Source organism: Glycine max, chromosome 11, assembly GCF_000004515.6.
Source record: "Glycine max cultivar Williams 82 chromosome 11, Glycine_max_v4.0, whole genome shotgun sequence".
Classification (NCBI taxonomy): domain Eukaryota; kingdom Viridiplantae; phylum Streptophyta; class Magnoliopsida; order Fabales; family Fabaceae; genus Glycine; species Glycine max.
Window position 1 is genome coordinate 34,454,760 of NC_038247.2, and position 23,348 is coordinate 34,478,107.

General features: G+C 37.8%; 1 protein-coding gene and 1 non-coding gene across 2 annotated transcripts; one reads left to right on the plus strand and one right to left on the minus strand.

The window, feature by feature from the left end:
* Positions 1-209: 209 nt before the first annotated feature.
* Positions 210-853, plus strand: LOC102662345 (uncharacterized). Its single transcript, XM_006591709.1, has 2 exons — positions 210-277; positions 391-853. Exons 1-2 carry the CDS (start codon positions 210-212, stop codon positions 851-853), a joined length of 531 nt encoding a protein of 176 aa, XP_006591772.1.
* Positions 854-14,023: 13,170 nt separating this feature from the next.
* On the minus strand, positions 14,024-14,130 carry LOC112998438 (small nucleolar RNA R71). Its single transcript, XR_003263539.1, has one exon. It is a non-coding gene; the product is annotated as a small nucleolar RNA R71 (small nucleolar RNA).
* Positions 14,131-23,348: the final 9,218 nt, after the last annotated feature.

A 23,348-nucleotide genomic window follows, 5' to 3' on the forward strand; every position in this document is an offset into this window, starting at 1 on the left:
AAATTAGTTGCTGAGAACCAATAATTAGTTGCTGAAGAAGAAAAAGAAGAAGAGAAGGAAAGGAAGAAGACCAGTTGAAGGAGGGACCAATAACTGATGAAAAGAAAGAAATAAATGAAGAGGAGAATAAAGAAAAACAAAAACAAAACAAAAAAATGAAAAAAAAAATTAAAAAAATGAGAAGAGAGAAGAGGAAAAGAAGAGTAAGAATGAGCATGCTCATGAGAAGAAAAAGGAGGCAGCTCCAGTTGAAGGGAAAGAGGTGTCATACCCATTGGTACCCTCAAAGAAGGACAAGGAACAACATCTAGCTCGGTTCCTTGATATCTTCAAGAAATTGGATAGCAAGTATATTCATAGTGACACTATTATTGTGGAAGGAAATTGTAGCGTAGTGATTCAACACATCCTTCCACCCAAGCACAAGGATCCTGAAAGTGTCACCATTCCTTGCTCTATCGGTGCAGTTTCTATTGGTAAGGCTCTCATTGATCTGGGAGCCAGTATTAATTTGATGCCGCTCTCCATGTGTAGGAGGATAGGAGAGCTGGAAGTAATGCCAACAAGAATGACGCTGCAGTTAGCGAACCGCTTCATTACCAGGCCATATGGAGTGATTGAGGATGTTTTGGTCCAAGTTAAGCACTTCACTTTCCCGACTGATTTCGTTGTCATGGACATTGAAGAGGATGCTGAGATCCCCTTGATTTTGGGACGTCCTTTCATGTTAACCGCAAGTTGTATGGTGGACATGGGAAAGCGGAAATTAGAAATGGGCATTGAAGATCAAAAGATCAGTTTTAATCTATTTGATGAAGAAAAGCAATTGCTGGACCAGAATGATTGTTTGTAGGTGAAGGAGTTTGGTGAAGAGGTTCTAAAGATGGGAACCAAGTTTGACCCTGACCCATGCGGTACTATCTGTCAAGCTAATGATGTTAAACGAGCGCTTGATGGGAGGCAACCCAGTCCTTTTTAATTTTATGTTCACTGCATTCAGTTGGGGAATACTGGTTTGTGATTTTGTTGAATGATTAATCAACATGTTTTGCATTGAAAATGGGGTTGATCAAGCTTCTCGGAAGCTGTGGATGAAAAAAACACTCAGAAAATTTTTTCATTCATCCACTCGCTCAGCGCACTTTGTGCACTAAGCGAATGGTCCTTTACGCGCTGAGCGAGTCACTTCTTGCGCTAAGCGCAACAACCCCTGTTCATTAGCTGAAGGGGTCTTGCTGAGCAAGCCCTATGCTCCAAGCCCAAAAATTTCTCTGGAATTTTATCTTTCGGAATTGGGCTAAGCGAGTCATCTCGCTAAGCGCCCACTATGCCCTAAGTGCAATTTCCTCTCTATTGGACCTTATTTTGAATTGGGCCCAGCGGGTCAAACCGCTAAGCCCAAATCCCTCTCGAGTTTGGAATTGTGCTAAGCGAGAGCCTCTCGCTAAGCGAGCCCCACTACTGCATCAGGAAGCATTTTATTCGCTAAGCCGGCCCATGCCCCGCTAAGCGAGAGTTGCAGACCAATCAGAGCTATAGAACTTACTAAGCGCGACCTTCGCGCTAAGCGCAATTTCTTCTTTGGAATGCCATATTTTCGGATTGGGCTGAGCGAGTCTTCCTGCTAAGCACGTGAGTTTGAACTCTGAAAACTCAAAAGTAATTGAGTGCTTGCTTAGCGAGTGACCTGCGCTAAGCGAGGCAATCGAAACTGCCAAAAATAAGGCTTAACTGCCTTGGGCAGTTTCATTTGTGCACAATTTAAAACTTCACTCTCAGCATTTCTTGCATTTTTGCATTATTTGCACTATGCTCATTGCTTCCAGTCTGCTTCTTGCTTTCCTCTTGCTCATCTCTTACTGCAATCCAAGTAAGTAGTCCCTACTTAACATTTTATTTTTGCTTTGAACCTTAGGGTAGATGCCTTATTGTAGCTTCTTAAAAATTTTGATTTTATGCTTTGCTATGCTGCTGTTAGATTAGTTGTTAGTAAGCATGTTGTTAGGGGTTTATTTTCACACACAATGTACATGCTTTTATACTGTTTTGATTAGGTTTTGAGGCCTAATCCAAGTTTTCTGGATATTTCGATGTACTCGCTAAGCGCGCCTATGCGCTAAGTGAGTTCATCAGTTTCAGTTGATTTTCTGGGTTTTTGGATGAACTCGCTTAGCTGGCCCTGTCTCGCTAAGTGTGTCCATCATTTTAGCGCATAGGCGCGCTTAACGAGTTCATCAGTTTCAGTTGATTTTCTGGGTTTTTGGATGAACTCGCTTAGCTGGCCCTGTCTCGCTAAGTGTGTCCATCATTTTTGTACATATGTTTGAATGTTCATATGAACTCACTAAGCCACTGCACTTGGGCTTAGCAAGTATTTAAATTTCCAGTTTCTGTTTTTGAGTTCGTATGAACTCGCTAAGCCGGCATCTCACACTTAGCGAGTTAGTTTGTGTAGGTCAGACTCTTAGAGTCTTTTTGTCTTCTATTGGTGGCTAAGCGAGCCCTCTCGCTAAGCCCAAGGCATTTGTGTTTTTATGTGATTTTGTTCATGTGCTAAGCAAGCCCTGCTCATTAAGCGCAATATCTTCTCTATTTTGTTTATTTTTGGGACTGGGTTTAGCGAGCCTGCTCACTAAGCCAATTATGTTCCAGAGGTCTTTTGGGCTAAGCCTGTTAAGTGTGTCGCGCTAAGCGCGCCCTACATGCTAAGCGTAATTATCCCTCTGTTTGAGAATAAGGCTTAGCGAGCCCTGCTCGCTTAGCCGTTGTGGTCTTTCAGGCTAAGCGAGGGTGTCTCGCTTAGCCAGAGTTATGTTTCTGTGTTGACGCGCTAAGCGTGCATTTGTCGTGCTAAGCGCATGAGTTAATTTTCATAAGACGCGCTAAGCGAGTTAGTCTCGCTAAGCGCCCAATCTATTTTTCAGTTTTATTTTTTTGCTTTCAGTTGAGATAAAAACCTGTCTAACTTGATTCTTGTGACCAATTTTGATGCAAATGGCATTCAAGAAAAGGAAAGCCACAACATCCCAACCCCAGGAGCCCTATGATACTACCAGATTCACTTTTGAGGGGGCCTGGGAACGTCATTCTCAGAACATTCACTCCCGGAACATCCTTCTAGAGAGGAATGTTAATCTTTTTGTCACAGAATATGACGAATTCCGCCGGGAGATGATCAGGCGGAACTGGCACAAGGTCTTGACCCAGTTCATGGACGGGCACATTGATGTGGCCCTGGTCAAGGAGTTTTACTCGAACCTGTATGATCCAAAAGACAAATCACCAAAACAAGTTTGAGTTAGAGGGAGGCTAATTAAGTTCGATGCGGCATCACTGAATGCCTTTCTAGAGATGCCATCAGTCATTCAGCCAGGGGAGCAGTACCCCTCATATGCCATTTTCTGCAAGATACGCACGGATCCTCTGGAGCTTGCTTCCAAGCTCTGTATTACAGGGCACGGATTTGTTTTAAATGCTGAAGGAGAACCCTGGAAGCTCCTGAGGAAGGATCAGATGACACTGGCCCAGACTTAGAGTGTGCTCTCATACTCCAACCTTGCCCTCACTTCTCACACGTTCAATCTTAATATGGACATGGCGAGGTTAGTCTATAGGCTAGTTATGAAGATGGACATGGATGTGGGCTTCCTCATCTCGCATCAGATTTCTTAGATGGCCCAATCCAACTCCTCGAGACTCGGCTTTCTAGCCCTCATTTCCGCACTCTGCGTGGCCTGAGGAGTAGTCTCAGATTCTCTAACTTTCGAGTCCCTCAGCCCTGCCATTAATTTGGCATACTTAAAGAAGAACTGCTAGAACCTGGACGATCCCACGATTGCATTTCCAGGGACTTGCAAGGCACGGGCTAGAGGATCTGAGGGTCCATCTTCAGCTGCTCTCCCTGCTCCTGCTCCTTCTACCACACCAGCTCCCTCTTCATCTTCTCTAGTTCAGACCGACACCTCTACTCCACCATCCTCAGTTCCAGCATAGTGTCGATGCTCTAAGGTCATAGTGCCTATGTTGCAGAGCATCCATCGTGGCTTATGCCTGGTGATGTAGAGTATTCACACCTCGGATCAGTATCGACCTATCATTAGTATGGAGGAGTTTATGGCTTAGGTGGCCTGGCTAGGAGTCCAACCTTTTTCTTTGGGGGGAGGTGAGGCTTCTATAGCCCATGATCCTTAGCCAGAGCCAGAGGTCGCCCGCGAGCCACTTCAGAGGCTACTTTATAGACCTCACCAGTCACTTCACCAGTTTTGGAGGTCTCTGGGGAGGAGGATGGTGCTGCTAATGTAGATTATGCAGCTGATATGACTGTAGCATAGAGCACCTGGGATCCTTGGCTTGTTACAGATCAGGAGACACCCCAGCCAGCCCAGGATGCTCCCTCCTCACCTCATGGCGAGCCTGCACCAGCCCAGGATTAGCAGACACCAGCTCAAGATGACTGTTGACAGGACTTTTATTTATTTTTCTTGCTTTAGATAAATTTTATTTTTAGTTTATGTTTTTAGTACAATTTTTATGTTCAGTTTATTTAGTTAGTAAATTTTGAAAGCTTGTGAACAATTTGCATTTTGATTGTTATGCAGTGGTTTGTTTGATTTGAAAATCTTGTGTTTGTTAAATGAATTGGATTGATCAATGGCATGAATTGAGTGAATAGTAATGCATAAATCATATGCTTTGAATAAGTATTCAGTAATTAGAAGAGAAAGAACATGGGTTAGGTGCATGGTTGAAAATGTTAGTTGGTTTGACAGATTGATTATGTAGGTAATCACTAGCCACAACCCGGTGAGTGTGTGATCTTTAAATGTGAGAGAAAAACTAACATTGAGTACCAATTTTTGCATGAATCTCTGATTACTGAATGAATGCATGAGTTTGAAGATGATGAAGGCCATGATTGACTGAAATAGCTACTTAGCCAAAAAGCTTACCTTGTGCATGAATGAATTATCCCTTGCACCCACGTTGAGTTGAAAATTTGATTGATTGACTTGAACCCTGAGCCTATAAATTGTAATCTCTATCTACCTTGTCTTAGGTTGTAGGAGAGCATCATAGTTCAAGGCAAATTTGTCCCAAATTTGGGGGAGTTATTGGGTGACAGCAGTTGTGGTAAGAAGATGACAACATGCACAGCAAAATCAATAAGCAGCATGTAAAAGCTGCTAAAATAGTAAAAAAAAAAAAACAAAAGAAGAAAGAAATTTCAAAAATAAAAGCTAAGTATGTGCTGTTGTCAAAGCTAAGTGAAGCTAAATGCTGAAAGGCAAGTAATAGAAGTTGGAATAAAAAGGAAAAAAGGGTTGATCTAAGGATGAATGCTCTCCTAGAACTTAAGATTTTTGCATCCTAGAAAAATCATATATTGTTTGCAGCCCAACCTCATTACAAGCCGAGAAAAGTCCTTCGGATTCAATTTGTGTGTTTGTGACTATATGGCATGAGATGAATTGCAAAGATTGAGACTTGTGTTGGTTGTTGATTGATAAATAGCCTAAACACTTGTGCTTGAGTGAAACAGTGACCATGAGGCATTGGCTTGATGAATCTTCCTTAATATATGTCTTGCCTACTAGCTTATTTCACTTGTGTGCCTAATTATCATGTTCATATCTTTGAAGCATTGTATGCCACTTGTGTCATGTTAGTGAATGCTTGGAAACAAACATCCTTTCGAATAACCAATGTGATTTTGTCACTTGAGGACAAGTGAATTGTTCTTTCTTTGCTTGAGGACAAGCAAAACTATAAATTTGGGGGAGTTTGTTAGTCATCATTTACAATTAACTTTTGAATAGAAAAGTTTTATAAAATGTTTATCTTTTCCCCAGTTTATGGTTCTTTTTGTAGGTTTGTACATATTTTTAGGTTTAGTTTAATTTTGTTCAGTAGAAATGCCTAACATTGTGAATTTAATGTGTTTCAACTTCAATTTTAGGTAAAAAGGATGAAATTTGTGAAGGCTAGCAGCTGGTGTCTCGCTAAGCGAGGCTTGTGCGCTTAGTGAGAATCATGTGCTAAGCGAGGCACTCAGCCCGCTTAGCGAGTTGGGGGAATCTAGAGGAGAATCTGAGAAGCATCTGCGTGCTCAGCACGTCATCAGCGAGGCGTTTGTCTCTTCCTGCTCTAAGCACGCCCAGCTCGCTCAGCGGATTTTCACTAACTCGCGCTAAGCGCGAAAATGACCCTAAGCAAGCCTTCGAGGACAGAAAGCCCTTTTTAAGGCTGAAGGAGAGGAGGAGGCTAATTCAAAGCGTAGAGAGGAAAACATAGCAAGGAAGCCAAAAACATCAGCTTTCAAGAGGATCTTAGGTTTAGAAGTAATTTCTAGGTTCCTAGAGGTGGAGGAGACATCCCCACGATTGTGTAATCTGTTATTTTCTTCTTAAAGCCTCATCTTGTAGCTGAAAGGTGCTGCCTTGCGATGGAAGGCTAAGTATCTTTGTTGGAAAATTCTGCTGACTTGATGTAAATTTTTTACTATCTATTTAAAGTTGTTTTTATGTGTTCATTACTTCTATCTGCATTTAATTATTGCTTGCTTTTGGTCTAATCACCCATTTGTGTGTAAAGTTAGGATTTTTATCATTGGAAAATGTATTAATCCCTAGAACTGGATAGAGCAGGGCTAGATAACTGCATTGCTAGACATAAAGTGCAGGGTTTTAGTTTTTGTTATGTTGTGATTGTAATGTTGTTTAGTTAGACTAAGTTCGACGAGACATCCGAGAACGAGGTTTAATTAGAATTAGTCAATTGACGCGAGGAATCGGTGTTTGGTATTTTAGTCCTCAACATAGAACACAAAAATAATCTTAATTAGAGAAAAATCTTTTAATTGCATCAAGCGTTCAGTAGAAGGACCCAACGTTTTAATCATCTGCTTTCTCTCCTGTTTTGATAAGAGTATTTGTAGTTATTTTAGATTTACAGTATATACATCTTTGGGTTAATTCTGTTTACATGGCTTTTATATCAATGTCTGCTTACTGAATGAAACTTCAGCGAATGAAATAAGTTCCCTGAGTTCAATACTCGGTGTCTTACCGTTTTATTATTCATTTAATGACTCGGTACACTTTCCGATAAAGTTTGGGACTGTCCTAGAGCTCGAACAAAGCTATTTCCTTTGAACAAGTGCAACCATCTTTTTGTGCCACCTGCGAGAGAAAAAGAAAATAGATTGTGGTGGATGACATCTTCTAGAACTCTTGCTATCTTCACAGTGTTACAAATCTCTATGTATGTGGCAAGGTGAGCATATGGATCTTTATTTGGTAGCACATGAAAGAGATTGCCTTAAATCCAGGAATGTGGATAAGTAATGTTGTCAGCTAGAACTTCAGGCTAGGCTATGCCAGTGAAGTACTGAGGTATAGAGAAACTAGAGTAGTCCTCCAGAGTCACTCTTTGTGGCCTGTCTTTTGCCATAATGCGTTCTTCAAAATTGGGATGTGGGTTGATCACAGGGAAAGAAGAAGATGATATAGAGGATAATGGTTCTCTCTCTCCTTGATTGGTCTGCACCTCTTGTTGTTCTCTCCTTTTTCTTGCAACATTGTTTCTTCTTAAAATTACTTCCATCTCTAGATCCAATGGAACAAGCTTGTTTCCTGAAATTATACCTCGCATGCAAGAAAGAAAACAACTACAGCGCAAGTTATCAAGGTTAAAGAACTTATTATAAAACAAATTAAAATTAAAGAATGATTAAAGAAAAATTGATTTTTAGAAAAATTAAATAAAAATAAAAATAAAAAGTTAAAGAATAAAACCTGATTGCTTTAAAATTGGAATATCCAAATTATCAAGTACCAAGAATAAAGTACCCAGCAATAACGCCAAAAACTTGTTAACTGATTGACTAGTGCACCAATTTATACAAGTAGTAAAGTAAAACGGAAGTTCGAGTGTTGAGTTTACAGGGACTTTGTTTGTACTTAGGTAGATGTATGTCCAATCCTCGAACAATTAATAAATTGATTTAAATAGTTGTGAGAAGAACAATAAAATAAATTGGCACAGATTTAGATAAATTAATTAAAACAAACAAGAGAAGAAAAATAATACCTAGGAGTGGTGAAGCGGAAGTTTATTCAGAATATGAAGATATTGAGGGCCTAGCCTACCAAAGCTACTCTTGATGCAATGTTAAGGATTTTTCTCTATTTATTATTCCAATTATCACATGCATCTACTCATATACTCTAATCATGATCCCTCATGTGAAAGAGCCTAATTTATCTATTTTTTCTCCCAAACCCCTTTAAGAGGTAAAATAGTTAAATTTCATTAATAACAGAGATGTATAACAGGCTAAATAAAATCATTCTATATATCCCTAGATATGAATTATTTAGATGCTCTTTTCCAATTCTTTTAGAGACAAACATTCCCTAATGCTACCCTTAAAAATTACCATGAATATGGGTGATCAAGCCACAATCAATAAAATTAAGCAAAAAAGAAAAACAGTAAAATGGAAATAAAATTAAATAGATAGGAAGAATAGTTATATCAAAAGTAGTTGGTTGCTAAGCTCTCAACAAGAGGGGTTTTAGCCTCTCGTTGTCATAAGCGGCTTTATAATTACAAGAGGGTAATGAGTAATGAAGGGAGTAGATAGGAAAGGGAATGGAGGAAAAGAATGACTCCTAATGGTTGATTCTCTAGCTTTTAGCCTTTTCATTCTGTAAGGAATTGTATTCTCTTGAATATTATGTGTATTTTTTCCTTCTCCTCTTCCTCTTTTTATAGGTAAAGTTCAACTTGGATTTCACGCAACCTTCACACTAAGCGCGATTGCTGCCCTTAGTGAGTATGACAGTAACCTCGTGCTCAACGCGTGACTTACGTTGAGCATGCCTTCACAATCGGATTTCTCCATGTGACTCTTTGCATTAAGCATATTCTACCCGCTAAGCAACTACATCACACTAAGCGCCTAAGACGTGTTGAGCGAGTATCTTCAGATCTTCAATTTGCTTTGCCAGGCTTTACTTTGTTTTTCTGTAGTAATTATTCACCAGGCATTATAAACTCAGAAACTTGAACACTTTCTGCACAAAACTTGAACACTTAAATGATGTTAAAAATCCAATTATTCATATAAAAAAAAGAAATAAGAGAGGAAAATTAACAATTTCTATATGATTTAATCCCAAAATATACCTATACACAATAATTATTACTTATTTGCAAATATTTTCCATTACATCCAAAGGAAACCATGGTGAAGTGTGATAAGCAACCTGCAGATAATATATGCTTCATCTGATTAGAAAAACACTACCTAGCATCGGCTAAAAGCCTAAAACAAAATACTAAATAAACTGAAGGAAAAAGTCACATGCTGCACTATGAGAACATACACTACTAAAAAAATAGCATTTTACATCGGTGGAAAAAGCCTTTCAAAGACGTTGAACGCCTGTCTTTGAAATTAATGACGTTGTAGAGGCCGAAACTTTCGACGACGATCGTAAGAGGACCGTCTTAGAAACACATCATAAAACAAGTCATTGCTTAGCCAACAACGACGTAGAAAACACTAGTTTCTACATTGGTCGTACACTAACCGTCGTCGTAGAAACAGGTGATTTCTAAGTCGTGCTTACGCCAGCAACGACGTAGAAAATAGTGGTTTTTACATTGGTGCTTGCGTAAGCACCGACTTAGAAAATCACCTATTTCTACGACGGCGGTTAGTCTACGGCCATTGTAGAAATCAGTGTTTTCTACGTCGTTGCTGGTGTAAGCAATGACTTAGAATGGGCATACGCGAACGTCGGTGCTAACGTCAGCACCGACGTAGAAATGCTAATATTAATTTATTGATATATAAATTTAATATTATAAATTTATAATTAAAAATAATTATTTACATTTATAAATAATTTTCAATAACTATTTAAAATGTTGCTTAATTAGATTAGTAATTAATAATAACATAATAATATAATAATAAATTAACTAAAACCTATGTATAAGCTGAAAATTTAAAAATTATTATTGTCAAGTAATTATGATAAATAATGATAATTATCAATAAGTTATTAAAATGTAAGTTAATTACATTAACCATAATATAACCTGAAAATATTAAATTAATAAAATTTAACATGAAAGTTTAAAAATTATTTGACTATATAATTTTTTACTAATTATCATAAGTACATATATTTTTTTTACTATATATCATGGTTTTAGTTAATTTAATATTATATAATTGACCAACATAATGATAAATAATGATTATCAATAAAGATAATTATTAATAAGCATTTTATATGTAACTTAATTAGAAAATTAATTCAATATAAACATAATTATATAATATGAAATTAACTAAAACCTTAATCATAGCTGAAAAATTAAAAATTATTATTGTCAACTAATTATGATAAGTACATATAATTTTTTTACTATATATTATGGTTTTAGCTAATTTAATATTATATAATTAAGCATCATATAAATAAATTAATATTTTGAAAATAAGTACATATGAAGCAAGCAGAACTCACAATAGGAAAACAAGTCAAGATCTTGAACAATCACGAGTCCACCTACTCCCCCTGCATGACCAACTCTATTATCTATACCAGCTTCAGGGAATAAAGCACCTTGAACAATGTCCTTCACCTTTTGTCTATAACCTGGAAGAAAATAAATCTCCTTATGATTAGTAAGGATACTATTCAAGATAATATGATAAATTATTAATTTAATACAATGCTAACGGGACATACTCATGTAGGAAACTATGGAGAAAGGCTAAGCATATAAAGCAACAAACCAAAAATGGAGGAAGAAATACACTTCTCATTTACAGCAAGTGCATTAAGGACACAAAACATTGTTATGGAATAAAATCGTTATTCTTGGGTGATTATGTAATGCATAAAAAAAATTGAAACAATATTCCAAAACTTTCCATCTCACCTATAAATGTGTATCCATGTATGCATACTTAGATAACTCTAATATGCAATGTCAATGGATAATAAAGGCCAATAGCAGCAGGGAGAAAGAAGAAGTGCAAAAGGTGAGCACAAGAGAGACACAGAAAATGCATCTAGCAACTGCATCCATAGGATTCAAGATACCTTTTTGACCAAATATTAGTCCTTCAAAACAGATGGACATATCAATAGTTTCCATGAAAAGCATTCTCAGACCAGTACTTGGCACATTGTCATCATTCATGAATGAAATAAATAATTATTTCTTTGGTAAGCATTCATGATCCAAACCTGTAAGTAGATTGAAGTAGTGGAGGCATGAAAAAATATATATCAATGTTATCTCATGATCCAAACCTGTAAGCATTCTTTTAATGAATCCAACATGGTTGCACAAATCTCTGTGTCAGGTTCCTACAAGTAAACAAAAATGGGAAAATCTCAGCAAAAAAATGCCAAGGGCAAGTCGGGCAACATTCACCACAAATATCACTAACAAAGGGTTGCTTTGGTTTTTATAAATATTCAGAACACAAACTATTTTCAAGACAAGGGATTAAAGTTGAGACCTTTCATCATCAGAATCCTCAATATCATTGTCTGAATCTGCTGATGTAATGGTTACATCGGTGATGTATCATTATTTTCTCTTATTTCTTAACCCTTTTTGTCACCATTTTAATTACTGATAAGCCTTAATTGTCAAATTAATTATGCAGTTTTATCATTTGGGTCTACTAGACTAATTTTGTGTTTTTAATTTAATTTCAAGAGAATTATACGTAATTGGGCTTGAATCCGAAATTGGGCTTGGACTTGAAGAGAGCAGACAATTTTATTTAATCAAATCTTATCTTATCCAGATTTTATTTTATCCAGATATTATTTCATCCAATCTTATCTTATCTTGTCCAGATTTTATTTTATTTAGTTCATGGGCTTGGACTTAAAATAGATTTGTAAGCTTTGGGGCTAAGGACCTATATAACAGCACCAAGGTTTTAGTTTAGTGAGTTTTTCGAAGAGAATTTTTTTCGAAGAGGAGAATAATTCTAGGATTTTAGAATTCTAGTTTTTATTGTTCATGTGCACTGTTTGCGTAGAATAAAATTCATTTTCTGCAATTTCATTTCTGCTTCAACCTACAATTTCATTTTCTACTGATTAATGGAAGGCTATGTCTCCAGCGTTGTTTTCTCTTGACGATCAAGCACAACTCTCTTTGAGGTTTTGTTATTACTATTGATTTCTGATCAGTTTCTCCTCTTCACCAATTACTCTGTATTTGATGCTATTAATCCATGCATGCTTAGTGCTTGATTAATTGTCTCTGTGCTTAATTTACGTTCATGCTTAATGATCAGTTTCGTTCATGATTAATTGGTGTATGTGTTGCTTAATCACATAATGGCAACCTTATGTTAATTTTCGCTTAGTAATTTAATTTAGGGTTGGATTAAGTGGTTGAACTAATTAAGGATAAATTCTCATAACCTAGGATAAGAGACTTGCTTGTGAATCAAGGGGAAACAACATGTTTTAATTTTGTTATTTTATAATTCAAATTTGCTTGCTGTTTAATTTACATTAACAAACAACCCCCCATTCGTTACTGTTTTCTTACTATCTGTTATGAATGTTTGATTGACCATTGCACGTTGGGAGACGACCTAGGATCACTTCCTAGATACTGCATTTTTAATGTTTATTTGATTCGGGTACGACCTTGATCAAAAGTGCGCCGTTGCCGGGGAGCAGTGGGCCAAAGGTTCATAATATTGTTTAGTTTTTTTGTGTGTAGCTCTGTCGTTTAGGTTGTGAGTGTGTGTTATTTTGTTTTGTGTAGCATTCTGTTTTGCGTTTCAGTCACGTTCCCTGTTTAGCGACTGCTTCAGTTTTCTGTTTGTTGTGAACAATGATTAGCGACTGATTTTGCAATTTAATTAGCGATTTTTGTTTTGGTAGTTAGAGTTGTTATTTTTGGCTGATTTTTTGTGTGGTAATTTCTTTTGATCCATATTTTGTTTGAAAAATACCAGGAGCACTTGGTGTGGCTGAATTTGAGAGAGACAAAAAATTTGGGAACATGTTTTTAACAAAACTTAAAACGGCCATAACTTTTCCTCTGGGTATCAGAATGATTATTATTATATATGCATTTGGGGTAGAAAAAAATTTCTCATATTGTAACAATCACTTTAGCCGGTTTGGGTCTCCCAAACTCGAAAAATCAGTCGTTTACTAAGTTTTTTTTTTATTTTTCAAGTATTATTGTCCTATTTTTATAAATTTTGCTTAGGTAGTTTTCATAGTTAGACTTTGAATTTTTGTTTGAAATTTTTTGTGCTATCTTTTCATGATTTTAGGGTGTTGCTCACAAAATTTCAGCTCATTTGGATATCATTTGACTATAGCTGTAGTTTTAACCCTCCCCTGGTGCTTGTTTGAGAACACATTATTTGCTGCATATAGTGCATGACTAGGGGCAATCCAGGTGATTTACAACCATTTGATCCTGAAATAGATAGAACCTTTCATATATTAGTTAGGCATAGTGTGCATCCTAATCATTCTGTGCATTTTGAGCATTCTGAGTATTATGTTGCTGGTGATTCTGAATATTCTGATTTTGAGCATTCAACTACCAATTTTCATACTGAGAACATGGCTCAACCTCCACCTCATGAGAGGACTCTTAGGGAAATGGCTGCACCTGATTTCACTTATGAAAGTTTGTGCATTCAATATCCTGAGGAGGGTGTTCCATATGTTCTCAAGACTGGACTAATACATTTGTTGCCCAAGTTTCATGGTCTCGCAGGTGAAGATCCTCATAAGCATCTTAAGGAGTTCCATATTGTTTGTTCCACCATGAAGCCCCCTGATGTCCAAGAAAATCATATCTTTCTAAAGGCTTTTCCTCATTCTCTGGAGGGAGTGGCAAAAGATGGTTGTACTACCTTGCTCCCAAATCCATCTCCAGTCGGGATGACCTTAAGAGGGTGTTCTTGGAGAAATTCTTCCCTACATCTAGGACCACTGCCATCAGAAAAGACATTTCAGGCTTCAGGCAACTTAGTGGAGAGAGCTTGTATGAGTACTGGGAAAGATTCAAGAAATTGTGTGCAAGCTGTCCTCACCACCAGATTTCTGAGTAACTCCTTCTGCAATATTTCTATAAGGGACTTAGCAACATGAAGAGGAGTATGATTGATGCTGCCAGTGGTGGAGCTCTTGGTGATATGACCCCTGCTGAGGTCAGGAATTTGATTGAGAAGATGGCTTGCAACTCCCAATAATTCAGTGCAAGAAATGATGCTATTGTCTTTAGAAGAGCCCATGAGGTGGCCATGGATTCATCTTCATCTGCTGAAAATAAAAAGCTTGAGGGAAAACTTGATGCCTTGGTCAACCTAGTAACTCATCTTGCAATGAATCAAAAATCTGCATTTGCACCTGTTGCAAGGGTCTGTGGTCTATGTTCTTCTACAGATCACCATACAAATCTCTGTCCTTCTTTGCAGCAATCTGGAGTCAATGAGCAACCTAAAGCTTATGCTGCAAACATTTATAATAGACCCTGTCAGCAGAAAAACCAACAACAACAGACTAATTATGATCTTTCAAGCAACAGATACAATCCAGGTTGGAGGAATCATCCAAATCTGAGATGGGCAAGTCCTCCACAACAATAACAACCTGTCCCTCCTTTCCAGAATGCTGCTAGTCCAAGTAAGCCATATGTTCCTCCTCCAATGCAACAACATCAGCAGCAACAACAAAGACAACAAGCAACTGAGTCCCCTCCTCAACCTTCCTTAGAAGAGTTAGTGAGGCAAATGACCATCCAGAATATGCAATTTCAGCAAGAGACAAGAGTCTCCATTCAGAGTTTGACAAATCAGATGGGGCAGATGACTACTTAGATGACAAATCAGATAGTTGCACAAAAGAGAAAGCTTCCTAACAAAAATTTTCATGCATGTGGACCTTCTTCTAGTAGTTTTGACTTGCAGCAGCCTCCTATCCCTCTTCCATTCCCACCTAGAGCAATTCCAAACAAAAAGATGGAAGAAGTGGAAAAGGAGATCTTGGAGACCTTCAGGAAAGTAGAGGTGAACATACCTCTGTTAGATGCCATCAAGCAGATTCCAAGATATGCCAATTTTCTAAAAGAGCTGTGCACCCATAAAAGGAAGCTCAAGGGCAATGAAAGGATTAGCATGGGTAGAAATGTGTCAGCATTGATAGGTAAATCTGTTCCTCACATTCCTGAGAAATGTAAGGACCCAAGTACTTTCTGCATACCTTGCATTATTGGGAACAATAAATTTGAGAATGCCATGCTAGATCTAGGAGCATCAGTTAGTGTCATGCCTATGTCCATTTTCAATTCTTTATCTCTTGAACCTTTGCAATCTACAGATGTGGTGATTCATTTGGCAAATAGAAGTGTTGCATACCCCACAGGTTTCATAGAGGATGTGCTGGTTCGGGTTGGTGAACTTATTTTTCCTATTGATTTTTATGTTCTTAATATTGAAGAGGGATTTTCCCATGGTTCAGTTCCAATTATTTTAGGCAGGCCATTTATGAAAACAGCCCGAGCCAAGATAGATGTTTATGCTGGCACATTGTCTATGGAATTTGGTGATATTGTTGTTCATTTTAACATTCTTGATGCCATGAAACATCCATCTGAGGATCATTCTATTTTTCGTGCTGAGATAATTGATCAGATTGTTGATGATTATATGTTTGATTTTGATTCTGTTATTCATGGTAGGAAACATCCATTTTTAACTGATATGCATACTTGTCATTCCTTATGCATTGAATCTGAATCTGAGTTTGAATTTGATCTTGTATCTGATTTTTATGCTGAGAGTGAATTTGAATTCAAGTCTGGTTCTGATTTTCTAGGTGTTGTACCTCTTGATGCTGATTTTTTAGAGTCAGAATGCACTAACCATGTTGCAGGAAGTACATACACTTCTGACTTGCTTTATGAGGTACAGGCTGAGGAACCTTCCTTTTCTTCTCCTACCCTGGTTCCTCCCACTGCTCAGCCACCACCCACACCAGAGTTGAAGCCCTTACCGGTAACCCTCAAATATGCTTACTTGGAGGACAAGGAAAAATTTCCAGTGATCATCTCTGCTTCCCTTGATGCTGAGCAAGAGGAGAAGTTGTTGCCAGTGCTCAAGAAGCATAAGAAGGCCATTGGATGGACTTTAGCAGACATTCCTGGTATTAGCCCATCTACCTGCATGCATAGGATACTTTTAGAGGATGCAGCTAAGCCAGTGAGGCAGCCACAGCGGCGACTCAACCCCGTCATTCTAGATGTGGTGAAAAAGGAAGTGACCAAGCTCTTACAAGTTGGAATCATCTACCCCATTTCTGACAGCCAGTGGGTGAGTCCAGTTTAAGTGGTTCCTAAGAAGACATGCCTCACAGTGATTAAGAATGAGAAGGATGAGCTTATCCCCACAAGAATGCAGAACAGCTGGCGAGTCTGCATTGGTTATAGGAGGCTGAACCAAGTGATCAGAAAAGATCATTTTCCTTTGCCATTCATTGATCAAATGCTTGAGCGCTTGGCAGGTAAGTCCCATTACTGTTTTCTTTATGGTTTTTCTGGTTATTTACAAATTCATATTGCTCCTGAGGATCAAGAAAAGACCACATTCACCTGTCCCTTTGGCACTTTTGCCTATAGGAGGATGTCTTTTGGCCTATGCAACGCCCCTGGTACCTTCTAGCGGTGTATGCTTAGCATTTTTAGTGATTTTTTAGAGAGTTGCATAGAGGTGTTTATGGATGATTTTACTGTTTATGGATCCTCTTTTGATGCATGTTTGGATAGTCTGGATAGAGTTCTTAATAGATGCATTGAAACTAACCTTATGCTGAATTTTGAAAAATGTCACTTCATGGTAGAACAAGGTATAGTTTTAAGACATATCATTTCCAGTAGGGGCATAGAGGTAGACCCTGCAAAAATAGATGTTATTTCACAATTGTCTTACCCCTCTTGCATGCGAGAGGTTCATTCTTTTCTTGGTCATGCAGGGTTTTATAGGCGCTTTATCAAGGATTTTAGCAAAGTGGCCCTTCCATTATCCAATCTGCTGCAAAAGGAGGTGGAGTTTGATTTTGATGACCGGTGCAAAGAGGCTTTCGATTGCCTCAAGCGTGCAATGACTACCACCCCTATCATTCAGGCACCTGATTGGACAGCCCCATTTGAGCTAATGTGCGATGCATCCAATTACGCATTGGGGGCTGTCCTTGCTCAAAAGATTGATAAGCTGCCTCAGGTGATCTACTATGCTTCCAGAACTTTGGATGCTGCTCAAGCAAATTACACTACCATAGAGAAGGAGCTATTAGCAATAGTTTTTGCTCTTGAGAAATTTCGTTCATATTTACTTGGTACTCGTGTTATTGTTTATACTGACCATGCAGCTCTAAAGTACCAGTCGAAGAAGGCTGAATCAAAGCCTAGATTGATCAAGTGGATGCTTTGGCTCCAAGAGTTTGATTTGGAGATCCGTGATCGAAGTGGTGCACAGAACCTCATGGCTGACCACCTGAGTAGGATTGAGCGTGCGTCTGAGGACTCATCCATTCAGGATGATTTTCCGAATGACCATTTGTACATTCTGTATAGTATTTCTGATTCCTTCCCCACTCCTTGGTTTGCTAATATTGTGAATTATTTGGTTGCTTCTGTTTTTCCTCCCTTAGCATCTAAAGCTCAAACTGATAAAATTAAGAGCGATGCTAAGCATTATATTTGGGATGACCCCTATTTGTGGAAGTTGTGCAGTGACCAGGTTATTAGGAGATGCATTCTAGACCATGAGATTGACTCATTTTTGCAATTTTGTCATATTTCCACACTAGGTGACCATCTTGGCATACAGAGGACAGCTTGCAAGGTGCTTGATTACGATTTCTATTGGCCCACCATCTTCAAGGATAAGTGGAGAATTTGTAGCACTAGTGAGACTTGTCAGAGAGCAGGTGGCTCACTTTCATAGAGACAACAAATGCCTCAACAACCCATGTTGTTCTGTGAGGTGTTTGATGTCTGGGGTACAGATTTTATGGGGCCTTTCCCTGTCTCTTTTGGTTTTGTTTATATTCTCCTTGCTGCTGATTATATTTCAAAATGGGTGGAAGCCAAACCCACCATAACTAATGATGCTAAGGTTGTTGTGGATTTTGTTAGATCTAATCTGTTTTGCAGGTTTGGAGTCCTTAGAGCCATCATTAGTGATCAAGGCACCCATTTTTGTAACAGGTCCATGTATGCCTTGCTAAAAACATATGGGGTCGTGCACAGAATTTCCACACCTTACCACCCCCAAACTAATGGGCAGGCTGAGATTTCAAACAGGGAGATAAGAAGGATCTTAGAGAAGATTGTGCAGCCGAACAAAAAGGATTGGAGCACCAGGCTGGATGATGCTCTTTGGGCGCATAGGACTGCCTACAAAACACCCATAGGAATGTTGCCTTATCGGGTTGTCTTTGGCAAGGCATGCCATCTTCCTGCAGAGATAGAGCACAAAGCCTACTGGGCTTCAAAGACCTGCAACTTCTCTATTGATCAGGATGGAGAGGAAAGGAAGTTGCAACTAAGTGATCTAGATGAGATTCGTTTAGAAGCCTATGAGAATTCCAAATTCTACAAGGAGAAGACCAAGAAGTTCCATGATAGTTTGATAGCTAAGAAGGACTTCGTGGTTGGGCAGAAAGTTTTATTGTATAACTCTAGGCTTGGACTCATGAGTGGTAAGTTGAGGTCAAAGTGGATTGGTCCTTTTGTGGTGACTAATGTTTTTCCTTATGATACAATTGAGATCAAAAGTGAATCCACAGATAAGAGCTTCAAGGTCAATGGGCACCGGCTGAAACCATTCCTCACAAATCCCTTCTTAGTGGATGTAGTGGTGGAGGAGACCTCCTTACTTCACCCTACCTCTCTTCCGCCATGACTTAAGGAGTTTTCTTTTTTCTGTCTCCTTCTTTACTTTTATTGCAGTTGTCCAATTTTATTGATTGTTTTGATAGCTCTTGATCTTGTGATTGTGCTACATTGAGGACAATGTGTTGTTTAAGTGTGGGAGGGGGGGGGGGGGGAGATTGTTCTTTAATTTTGTTGATTTTGTTGGGTATTCTAGATTAATTCTGTTGGGTTTTCTAGTTTAATTTTTTTAGGTTTTCTAGGTTAATTTTGTTATTTTGGTTTTATGTTTTGTGTACAACATTGCATGTTGCTCTTTGAATTTTGGGTTATGTATAGGTAATGGGTAATTATTTTTGAAATAGGAGTTTCTTGGCATTTTGTGAATTGAAATCCTTTTTTTTCTCTACATGTCAAGTTAGTTTTGAAAGTTCGAATTGAAAGTGATAGATTTACCCTTGGTGAGAATTTGAGCCATCATCATCTATTTTATTCGGTGTGTTTTGCCCCATTCATTGCTTGCACAATAGCCTTGGCTTGACTCTTGTTGATACTTCTTGCTTCATATGCATGTTGGGAGATGATTTAGGCATTTTGTTCTTATAAGCCTCTAGCCAAATGAGCCTACCTTGAATTAATTCCTTTGATAGCCCCTTTGAGCCTATGTTCCGCTTTCTTTGTTTTGGAAGCTCATTACATGCCTTAATTGAAAAACCATGATCTCACCCTACCCTTAAGTAATTTTGGAGCTTTGGAATTGTTTTGGGAATAAGTGTGTGTGTGTGGGGGGGCGGGGGGAGGGGGGGTATGTTTCATTGGATGATATGTTTTTTGTTGGCCATGCTTGATGATGTATTTTGGCCATGATTGATGTATATACATATATTGCCTAATTGTTGATTTATTTTTCAAATGCTTTCAAATGCTACTGTTCATGTTAAAAAAAACAGCAAAAAAAAAAAAAAACAAAAAAAAGGAATGAAGTTGAATAAATGAGGTCTTGGTTTGAAGACTTGGATTGATTTGAGGACTTGGTTGATTTTGTTTTGGGTTTACTTTTTATGCTTAATTTTTTATTTTGGATTTGGGGTTTACTACTCTTTCTTAGCTCCCACTTATTCCCCATTGCTCCTATATTCTTTTGGGTTTTAGCTACTTATCCCATATTTTCCTCTACCTTGTCCTTGGCCCCATTACAACCTTAAAAGACCTTTTGATCCTCATGTGTATGTGTTTGGTGTTGGACCTTGTGGCCTCAATAATCTTAAGAGGGATAGGCTTAGAATGCAGAAGAAGCAACAACAATCAATTTAATAATGTTCTATAAACATGCAAGGCAAAATTGATTGCAATAACATAAATGAGATAAGGGAAGAGAGAATGCAAACACAATTTTATACTGGTTCAGCCACTTCCCGTGCCTACATCCAGTACTCAAGCAACCCACTTGAGATTTCCACTATCTTTGTAAAATCCATTACAAAGTCTGAACCACACAGGGACAACCCATCCCTTGTGTTCAGGAATCCTTTACAACAAGAGACTCACAGTCTCTTAACAAATCTCATTGAATAAGAAGAATGGAAGAAGAATTCTCTCTTCAGAGAAGAATATTACAATGAAGATCCATGGATGAACTCTTAATGGATTTGCAATTATTTGCCCAAGAGTTCTTGAGAGAGCATTTGGCAATGAAGTTCTCTTGGAATCTCTCTCATTTTCTTTTGAGAGAGGATAAAACATTTTGGCCAAGCAAAACTCTCTGCATAAAATTCGTGCCCAAGTCACCTATTTATAGGCCTTTGATGGCCATTCACAAATCTAATGAAAAGATGTGACTGTTGGCAAATTTTCTGAAAACTTTCCACTGGTAATCGATTACAATGTCTATGTAATCGATTAGACAGTTATAATTTGAAGGGTTATGACTTTTGAATTTGAATTTCGAAAGTTCCATTGCTGGTAATCGATTACAAACATTTGGTAATCGATTACATGTTCAAAATTAAAATTCAAAACCCTTTTCAATAGTTCTTTCTCAACCATATCTTCTGGTAATTGATTACATTGTCTGGTAATCGATTACAGAGCCTTTCATGTCTTGGAAACACTTTTTTTGGAGGCAAGGCTTCCTCTTAAAGAAATCTTGAAGCAAGGCTTTGTTTGTTGAAGCAATCTTGTATTAATCTTGAAGCAAATGCTTATCCTTTGAAGCAACCTTGTTTGATTCTTCTTTGGCATCATCAAAATCATGTATACATACATTCACATTCTCCCCCTTTATGATGATGACAAACATGTGATTTCTTCTCGACACCATCAAATCTTGCATGATTCACATTCTCCCCCTTTGTCTTGCAAATTCTTTTTGATATCATCAAAGCCTGCATGATTTACATTCTTCCCCTTTTTTGATGATGACAAACATTATCCAAGGCTTGATCTTTTTGACATCATCAAAATCTTCATGATTTACATTTGGCGAGTTTGGTTGTCGATTTTAGAGTCTTGCCAAGTCTATGTGGTGTTTGTTTTCATGGGTGCTCTGAGAGTAAACAGTAGCCTAGACACTTGAGAGATAGAGTGCATATCTTATGAGGCTTTATCACTTTTCATTCTTGAGCTGATTGACTATCTTGCCACGTTTGAGATGCTTGGATGATTTTCATGACTGTCTTGATTCTTTGACTCTCTACGTGTTGGATGTTGCCCATTCCTTTCATTCCTTGAGATTCATTGAGAAATATGTAATTGTTTTTGTGTTTGTTTGTTTCTCTTTAATGTCTCTGGATTTGTTCCTTGCTTTGCTTTTTGATTTTTCCTAGGAGTGCAAAAGGCTAAGTGTGGGGGGATTTGATGTGTCATTATTTTCTCCTATTTCTTAACCCTTTTTGTTACGATTTTAATTACTGATTAGCCTTAATTGTCAAATTAATTATGCAGTTTTATCATTTGGGCCTACTTGACTAATTTTGTGTTTTTAATTTAATTTCAGGAGAATTATAAGCAATTAGGCTTGAATCCGGAATTAGGCTTCGACTTGAAGAGAGAAGACAATTTTATTTTATCAAATCTTATCTTATCTTGTCCTGATTTTATTTTCTTTCGTTTATGGGCTTGGACTTAAAATAGATTTTTAAGCTTTGGGGCTAAGGACCTATATAACAGCACCAAGGTTTTAGTTTAGTGAGTTTTTCGAAGAGGAGTTTTTTCGAAGAGGAGAATAATTCTAGGATTTTAGAATTCCAGTTTTTACTGTTCATGCGCACTGTTCACATATAATAAAATTCATTTTTTGCAATTTCATTTCTGGTTCAATCTACAATTTCGCTTTCTACTGATTAATGAAAGGCTATGTCTTCAGCGTTGTTTTCTCTTGAGGATCAAGCACAACTCTCTTTGAGGTTTTGTTATTACTATTGAATTCTGATCAGTTTTTCCTCTTCACCAATTACTCTGTATTTGTTGCTATTAATCCATGCATGCTTAGTGCTTGATTAATTGTCTCTGTGCTTAATTTACGTTCATGCTTAATGATTAGTTTCGTTCATGATTAATTGGTGTATGTGTTGCTTAATCACATAATGACAGCCTTATGTTAATTTTCACTTAGTAATTTAATTTAGGGTTGGATTAAGTGGTTGAACTGATTAAGGATAAATTCTCATAACCTAGGATAAGAGACTTGCTTGTGAATCAAGGGGAAACAACATGTTTTAATTTTGTTATTTTCTAATTCAAATTTGCTTGCTGTTTAATTTACAAAAACAAACAACTCCCCCCATTCGTTACTGTTTTCTTACTATCTGTTATGAACGTTTGGTTGACCATTGCTCGTTGGGAGACGACCTAGGATCACTTCCTAGATACTGCATTTTTAATGTTTATTTGATTGGGTACGGCCTCGATCAATCGGGCTTAAGTGCAACACATTGAAGTAGTGAAGGCATGACAAACTCCATGTAAGGAAGAAAATCTTGTCCCAGACATTTGCAGAGTCTAGCCCATAACCTATTGTTGTTGGATCATCTGTCTCCATTTGAGATACTTGAAGGGACATAAGAACTTCCATAACCTATTGAAGAACCATCACACATAGAATATTAAAATTATACGAGACATAACTAACCAGGGAGAAAGAAAAAAATGCTTAATAGAGATGCAGGGGTAGACAAGTTCCTATCTTCCCGTTCTAGACCGACTATTTTTCCAAATGATGATAAAGTGGCATTACATAAGACAAACTTGCATTCTTGTTTGACAAAGTATAAAAATAAACAAGAAACACCTACCTGGTTAGCATCAGCCCTAAACTTCTCCTTCCCAACAACCATTCCAGCTAAACTTATACACTCTATGGAGGCAGCATGAAGCATACGGTTAAACTT